The 7,710-nt window shown below is 34.4% G+C and overlaps 2 protein-coding genes across 5 annotated transcripts; both read left to right on the top strand.

Moving 5' to 3' along the window:
• Nucleotides 1–408: 408 nt before the first annotated feature.
• Nucleotides 409–6,798, top strand: LOC114315511 (cysteine synthase, chloroplastic/chromoplastic). 4 transcript variants are annotated; one of them, XM_082904446.1, is made up of 10 exons: nt 409–459; nt 3,617–4,100; nt 4,328–4,454; nt 4,790–4,861; nt 4,962–5,105; nt 5,200–5,280; nt 5,394–5,465; nt 5,581–5,653; nt 6,387–6,458; nt 6,543–6,798. In XM_082904446.1, exons 1-3 carry the CDS (start codon nt 415–417, stop codon nt 4,360–4,362), a joined length of 564 nt encoding a protein of 187 aa, XP_082760572.1. In that variant the 5' UTR covers nt 409–414; the 3' UTR covers nt 4,363–4,454; nt 4,790–4,861; nt 4,962–5,105; nt 5,200–5,280; nt 5,394–5,465; nt 5,581–5,653; nt 6,387–6,458; nt 6,543–6,798. The 4 variants fall into 4 exon arrangements, with proteins under 4 accessions (XP_082760572.1, XP_082760574.1, XP_082760571.1 ...); XM_082904448.1 differs by having other exon boundaries at nt 4,337–4,454; XM_082904445.1 differs by having other exon boundaries at nt 4,328–4,861.
• LOC145807336 (uncharacterized) lies at nt 4,450–6,633 on the top strand. The gene is made up of 6 exons (XM_082905323.1): nt 4,450–4,454; nt 4,962–5,105; nt 5,200–5,280; nt 5,394–5,465; nt 6,387–6,458; nt 6,543–6,633. Exons 1-6 carry the CDS (start codon nt 4,450–4,452, stop codon nt 6,631–6,633), a joined length of 465 nt encoding a protein of 154 aa, XP_082761449.1.
• Nucleotides 6,799–7,710: the final 912 nt, after the last annotated feature.

Below are 7,710 nucleotides of genomic sequence, written 5' to 3' on the forward strand. Positions count from 1 at the left end.
ATGCAATCAGGTAATTTGGACCCCAGTTTTGAATTGGTCATATATACCAGAAAAGTCATTATGTTATTTGGGTCATTATCATCTGATCATGGTTGTTTTTAACATAGCTGCCACTCTAGCACAATTTTAAATCCTACCCACAAAAAAAATTATAAAACCATATAATGAACTGAGTCTGAAAATCATAATGCTTCTTGGGCAGAGGTACATAATCATAGAATTGTACATTTTCCCTGTTGCTGTGTGTTTTCTTTCTTTCTTTTAGGTTCTGCATAATGCTTCTGTAGCAAGAAGCATATCTTGATGTTTCATTTTGATTCTAAATGCTGTGCAAAAAACAAAAAAAATTGGTGTAAGTCTTGGATGCATTTGTTTAGTATTCAATTCTTTTTTGGTTTCAAGATTGGACACAGTATGATAACTGATGTTGAGCAGAGGGGTCTTATAACACCAGGGAAGGTAACATAACCATGAATACAACCCTTACCTCGTATTGTATAAAGGATGTGTGCAATCTTGATGTGCTTTGCCTTTTGTTTTTGCTGTATTTGGACAATAGCAGCCCTTGTATATTAAGGCAGCCCTTCCATAGATAGGCCGCCTTAACAAAAATTTGAGTCCATGAAACTAATTTTTTTATGCACCATCAGCAGATAAACACTTAAATCAACAGCTGTAATGTACCTTTAACCCTAATAATAATATATCTTTTGTTGTAAACAAATGATCTGAAGTAGAACACAGCATGAATGCATTTAACACATCGTGGTGTTATTCTTCATCTTGGCTCAAAATGCTTCCTGTAAATATGTATGGCACGTTATGTCCTTAAAATGTTGATAACCACTTTAGTTTAGATTAACATTTATCTTGTCTATCAGAACAAGTTAGCAAAGAACTAGAAAGAGGAGGATTCCAACCAACTGCAAAACATGTTAGGAAGAGAAGTAGATAGAAGATAATTCAATGTGCTTTTTTAATGAAATTTTAGGTGGTTTTACCTTGTGTTTCCTTCATTGGATTTGAACTCTTATGAATAATTATGGTTTCTCCATCTGTTTAACAACTCCTCAAGCTTCCAAGGTTCCCTTTAACTTTCACATGTGTTTATGTGAGGATGAGGTAACCATTATTACAGCCAAAAAGAGAGAATATGATTGAACTACATGAATATTTTTCATGCATGTTTCTTTTTAAACAAAAGTATATATCTTCTGTGTCAAATTTTTGCAAATTCACTCTCCATCCCTCTATCAAAATTTATGTTTCTTTGGTTAATAGTGTGTTTAAATTGAAGTTATACATAATTAAGGAAAGAAAGATGACAATGAAATCTATTTGGTGGTTGGGATTGCATAAAAAATAAAGTTACACAATTTGGAATTATTTTTATTGTGTGAAACAATGGAAAACAAATGACATGATAGCCAATTTTGATGTACCATTCTAGAAAACATTTATTAAAATTTTCTTGAAAATATCTTTACTCAACAAAATATTTAAGATAGTTCTTGGTTTGATAATGGACATTAGAAACAAGATCAACTTTAAAATAGTTGAGCAAAATCATCTCATGTGTTATCTTTCTTTTGAAATAAGGTGTGCCATTTCTGACATAACATCAAGGGAGAAATTCCCTTTTTACTAAACTTGGACAGATTCTGACCCTTTGTGTGTGGATATCATAAAATATCATTCAAAACATAATAATAGCTATTGATACCCTTTTCTCATTGTCTTTCCTTTGGCTTTGGCCTTGGTTGCCTTCACCTTGGGGTGGCCGTAGCTTGCCTCGACCTAGTGATGGCCTTGGATTGCCTTGGCCTAGGGGTGGCCTTGGTTTCCTTAGACTTACCCTTGGTTCTAAGCCTTGTATGATTATATCTTAAATTTATTGTCTTTCAAGTCCAATGTCTAAGTTACTTGGGCTTTGGGGGTGGCCTTCATTGACTTGGCCTTGATGTCCATAGTTGTAATTATCTATGCGTTAGCCCTAATATTTGGTTGTAATTGTTGTCACAGTTATTTTTGGGAACTCTTTTATTTATTTTGAGAAACAGAAAAGACAATGGGAGAGAAGTGGTGGTGGTTCAATGCCCCAGGATGGATGCTTGTGGCTAGGTATTGGTCTCTTCTTTTTATTATTGTTTTTATTAGGAGTTTTGTTTTAACGAAAAGATTTATGTACTTTTAATGTGAAGTTGGGTCGAATACATGTGTGCAAGGATGGACTTGTGGAATAAATTTATTGAGCAATAAATCAAATATTGTAGAGTAGCTCCTTTATCTTTTGGATCATCTAGTTTGTTTATTTTGCTTTTAGTTCAAATATATAGTGTTTATCTGTAAGGATGTTAGCAAGTTCTAAAATTCCAAATTTTTACTTAGTGTCTTATGGATATCAAAGATCTGAATTCTTTTCAACACTATTTATTCATTCAGTTGTCATGTAGCAGTTGATTATTTTACAAAATTTTCTATCATGAGAAGTTGATCATTTCACAATCTCTCCTTTTACACTAGTGTGTGCATTTTTCCATATAGGGTAGCAACTTTGATGGTGATTTTTTTGTTTTTTTTTTTCAATTGGCAGGTGATTATTTATATTTATGAAGATAATTATATTAAATTGAACAATCATAATTTATAAATAATAGAGCAAAAATAATCAATCTTTGTCTTTGGCATAAATTGACTCCCTAACCTTGTAATTAGAAGTATGTAAAAATTGTCAACTAAGCTAGTCCACTTGATTAACTGTTCCACTATTGTGGCAGTCCAATCTCTTGCCAAACTCTTCCACTATTGTGGCAGTCCACTAAGCTAGTGTTATTTATATTGGTGTTATTTATATTGTGGCAGTCCACTAAGCTAGTGTTCTACTAAGCTAGTCCACTTGATTAACTATTCCACTGGTGTTATTTATATTTCTTGCCAAACTCTTCCACTATTGTGGCAGTCCAATCTTCCACTATTCTGTTCTGCTGATCTGTTTCCTCTGCTGCAGTATTCAATTCTTTTTTGGTTTCAGGATTGGACACAGTATGATAACTGATGCTGAGCAGAGGAGTCTTATAACACCAAGGAAGGTAACATAACCATGAATACAACCCTTACCTCGTATTGTATAAAGGATGTGTGCAACCTTGATGTGCTTTGCCTTTTGTTTTTGCTGTATTTGGACAATAGCAGCCCTTGTATATTAAGGCAACCCTTCCATAGATAGGCCGCCTTAACAAAAATTGGAGTCCATGAAACTAATTTTTTTATGCACCATCAGCACATAAACACTTAAATCAACAGCTGTAATGTACCTTTAACCCTAATAATAATATATCTTTTGTTGTAAACAAATGATCTGAAATAGAACACAGCATGAATGCATTTAACACATCATGGTGTTATTCTTCATCTTAGCTCAAAATGCTTCCTGTAAATATGTATGGCACGTTATGTCCTCAATATGTTGATAATCACTTTAGTTTAGATTAACATTTATCCTGTCTATCAAAAAAATAAATTAATTAATTAAAATATATCCTGTTTACCATTCTGATGCAACAATTTTCTTCTTTTTTCCCCATCTCCTCCGCCCCCCCCCCCCCTCTCTATCTAGAGCATTCTGGTGGAGCCAACTAGTGGAAACACTGGCATTGGACTTGCATTTATAGCTGCTTCAAAAGGATATAAGCTCATATTGACAATGCCAGCCTCAATGAGTCTAGAAAGAAGGGTTCTTTTTAAAGCTTTTGGAGCTGAGCTTGTTTTGACTGATTCTGCTAAGGGGATGAACGGAGCAGTTCAGAAAGCTGAAGAAATTTTGAATAGCACGCCAAATGCCTACATGCTTCAACAATTTGACAATCCTGCAAATCCAAAGGTATTTTGCTGCAATTTTTTTATTCTCTCCCAAGCACCATGTTCCTCATCTTCAAATTCCTCATCTTCAAATTCTTCAAATTCCTCACTAGCTTTTGGCCTTTTATCATTCTGCAGGTTACAAACAGTCGAGGAGATGTTCTCCAATGTAGTCATTACATGCCTATTGTTCGTCCAGAAGGAAAGGCTTTGCCTTGTGTATTCTATTGCCATGGAAACAGGTTAGAAAATAAATGTGGATGAGTAGAGATTGTTCTTATAGAAAAAGTAAGGATAGTATATGGAATATCAAAGGTCTGTCTAATAATTTTTCTAAAAATATAGGTCCTTTACTTGCTTTCTGTCATAGTATGGATGAGTATTAAGCTGGTAGATAATTGAATTAGCTTTAACAAATTCATTCTGTAAATCTGTTTTACTAACAAGTTGTCTGTATTGATTTTACCAGTGGATGCAGGGCAGATGCCAGTGAAGCGGCTATAATATTGTTGCCTTCAAACATTACTGTTTTCACCCTTGATTTCTCAGGGTCTGGACTTTCTGGAGGAGAGCATGTCACATTAGGGTGGAATGAAGTAAATGGCTGAGCAATTTAAATATTTCCTATTTTATAAAACAGTGTCTGTGTGAATAGAGTGTATGATGTCAGATGATCAAATGAGTTGCTCCAGTCAAATACATTCTTTGAGGATTGAAATTGCTGATGTATAATTTAAACCCTATTATTAACTAACAAGTTGTCTGTATTCAAATACACTAACAAGTTGTCTGTATTGAAATTTTTTTTCCAACCACTTCATGTGGAAAACATTTTCTCCAATTTTGAGAACTCTAGCCCACTTGCTCTGATCTTTTTTGTTTTCTAATTTTCTGTTTACTTACAGTATTTTTCTTTCTTTTTTCTTTCCAGCAATTTGAGGTGGAATAAGTTGCAAGATGTCATTCCTCCTTAAATACGTGAACTAAAGAGTCTAACCCATCTGTGAGTAATTTCATCATCTTTGAGGGTATTAGTTTTGTTGGAATTTTCTCATATTATTTATTCTATATACTATTAATGTGTTATAATGAATCTTCTGCAGATACTTGAGTTTCAATAATTTCAAAGGAGAAATCCCCAAAGAATTAGCTAATCTTCCTCTGCTACGTTACCTCTATCTACATGAAAATCGTTTTATTGGGCGAATTCCACCAGAATTGGGCACTCTGCAACAACTCCGACATTTGTAAATTTCATGTTCTATTCCCTACAGTATTTGTATGCTTTACTATTTGTATCTCATTGCAGATAATCTCTCTATGATAACCAAGTTTTCATAGGGATGTTGGTAACAATCATTTGGTGGGAACTATTAGGGAACTAATACGTATTGAGGGATGCTTTCCATCTCTTCGCAACCTGTAAGTCTATGCTTCAGCGAATTTTGAAATACTTAATATTTTCCAGTTTAAGGCTATCAGAGTCGTAGTTCTTATAAAAACCATTTTTGATCCTTTGTAATTCTGATATGCAGTTATCTGAATAATATCTACCTTACGGGTGGAATCCCAGCTCAGCTAGCAAACTTGACTAATTTGGAAATCTTGTAAGCATTTCATTTTCTTTTTAACTGTATTAAGACTGTTATCTATCTTCTTTCTGGATTTCTTCTTGTTGTAATTGAAACCATCTTAAAAAATTGACTACTATGTTTGTAACAGGCATTTATCATACAACAAAATGTCTGGGTATCATACCATCTGGACTTGCTCATATTCCCCGATTGACTTCCTTGTAAGTTTATTTTTGAATTTTCTGTCCACTCTACAAATGTGATCCAGTTATGTATGATAAGTTCTATTTTTGCAATGTATCTAGAGGAATTTCCTCTTTCTAAGAGCAATACACATAAATTTGGCAGTTCGGATTTTAAGTCTGGACTTTTTTAGCTACACTTTCTGGGCATACTATTCATTGGATCACAATTTGGCTGATGTGATTGTATGGTTTGAAATAGTCACATATCATGTCTTCATGACAAGAAGGACAAGACAAATCTATATAATAAAACACATCAGTTTTTGAAAAATGTTGTGTGCTATAGTTTGGGGTTAAGATTGAATAAATCTAACGGTTGGTGTTATTTCCCTACTGATGAAGTACCTTTAGGCACGGGCAATTTTGCTAGTGGTCAATATTACAATTGCATATTGAAAAGTTATTTGGATTTGCAGGACAAGTTTGTTAGTGGAACCAAGGTTGAGTTAGGATTCCTATTTCATCGATACACTTTGTTTCGTTCCTTAACATCTGTGACCCAATCTTCAATATTGAGAAGATTTCCTCATCCCTTATGGCTTTGATTCATGGCTTTTAACTGTTGTTTTTATCACAATTAATGCCCCTTTTTTCCCTTCTTTAATTTGTTTTTCCCCTTTTTTTGCATCTTTGTGCTTTTGTGTATCTGGGACAGCATCTTTTTTTTGGGTAGGCATGGGACAGCATCTTAAGCTTGCTTTCATTGCAGGTACCTGGATCATAATCAATTTACTGGGAGAATCTCGGATCCATTCTATAAGCACACTTTCTTGAAAGAAATGTGAGTTTCTGTCTTCAATCACTACAAGCAAATTGCAATTACCCAACACTAGGTCAAATGCTAATTGATTAAATGTTGTCACAGGTATATTGAAGGAAATGCTTTCCGGCCAGGTGTGAACCCTATTGGCGTCCACAATGTCCTCGAAGTTTCTGACACAGAGTTCTTGTTTTAGTCAAAGCTTCCACATATTATTTACTCGTAGAATTGTTTCTTTTTGTTCTTGCTAAAACTAGGGTGTTTCAGTTTGAATTGGAATGTAGTTCTATAAATAGGATGTATATAATGTACACTAGTGTTTTGGGAAATTTAAGAAATTTTGGAAGTAGGTTGTTTGACAGTTTAGAAAGGTGTTGTTGGATTCTTTGGTTGTCATTATTTTGTGTGAACAATGTCTGGTGAAACACCAGCTGGGCATGTCTGGTTGTTTCAGTTTGGATTGGAACAATGTCTGGTTGTTTGACAGAAATTTAATAAATCGAATGTTAATGAATTATGTATTGTGTCGAATGTTAATGATTCAGTTAATTTGAGTGATGCTTTAAAATTATAGGTTTATTATGGATTGAATAAATTATTAGGAATTACAAATGTATTGTTTTCCTGCTTTGGCGACCAATTTATTAGTTGCGACAAATAAATAATTTTTTTTCGCAAAAAATGACAATTGCCGACCAGGAGTTTTGGTCGCAAAAAATACATCTATTGCCGACCAAAATAGCTCTTGGTCGTGGAAACTCACTTTTGCCGACCAAAAGTTTTGGTCACGAAAAGTAACAAATGGCGACCAAAACCTTTTTTGGTCGTGGAATGTCACAATTGGCGACCAAACTTTTTGGTCGCGGAATGTCATGATTGGCGACCAAAATTTTTGGTCGCGGAATGTCACAATTGGCGACCAAACTTTTTGGTCGTTGAATGTGATAATTGGCGACCAAACTTTTTGGTCGGGAAAATATCACTTTTCGCGACCAAAGTGTTTTAGCGACTAAATGAATTAGTCGCGGTAATGATATATTTCGCGACCAAAAATTTAGTCGGCAAATCCAACTTTTGCCAACCAACCAAAATTTTGGTCGCGAATTACTTTTGCCGACCCTCAATTGGCGACCAAAGTAGCGACCAAAAAATTTGGTCGCGGATAACTTTTGCCAACCAAAAATAGACTTTTAGCGACCAATTTTTTTGTTACCAAAAGTGTTAATTCTTGTAGTGTATCATACGATTTTGAAAACATCTTAAAAGAACGTGT

Source organism: Camellia sinensis, chromosome 14 (assembly GCF_055761805.1).
Source record: "Camellia sinensis isolate YWXY chromosome 14, ASM5576180v1, whole genome shotgun sequence".
Lineage (NCBI taxonomy): Eukaryota > Viridiplantae > Streptophyta > Magnoliopsida > Ericales > Theaceae > Camellia > Camellia sinensis.

What these genes read in the sequence shown, in the direction of transcription:
- LOC145807336 (XM_082905323.1), top strand. An exon ending in CTGCAACAACTCCGACATTT is followed by an intron (nt 5,106 to 5,199) that starts GTAAATTTCATG and finishes AAGTTTTCATAG; the next exon opens with GGATGTTGGTAACAATCATT. An exon ending in TTTCCATCTCTTCGCAACCT is followed by an intron (nt 5,281 to 5,393) that starts GTAAGTCTATGC and finishes TCTGATATGCAG; the next exon opens with TTATCTGAATAATATCTACC.
- LOC114315511 (XM_082904445.1), top strand. Translation starts at nt 415, where the DNA reads ATGATAACTGATGTTGAGCAGAGGGGTCTTATAACACCAGGGAAG. An exon ending in GTCTTATAACACCAGGGAAG is followed by an intron (nt 460 to 3,616) that starts GTAACATAACCA and finishes CTCTCTATCTAG; the next exon opens with AGCATTCTGGTGGAGCCAAC. An exon ending in TTCTATTGCCATGGAAACAG is followed by an intron (nt 4,101 to 4,327) that starts GTTAGAAAATAA and finishes TGATTTTACCAG; the next exon opens with TGGATGCAGGGCAGATGCCA.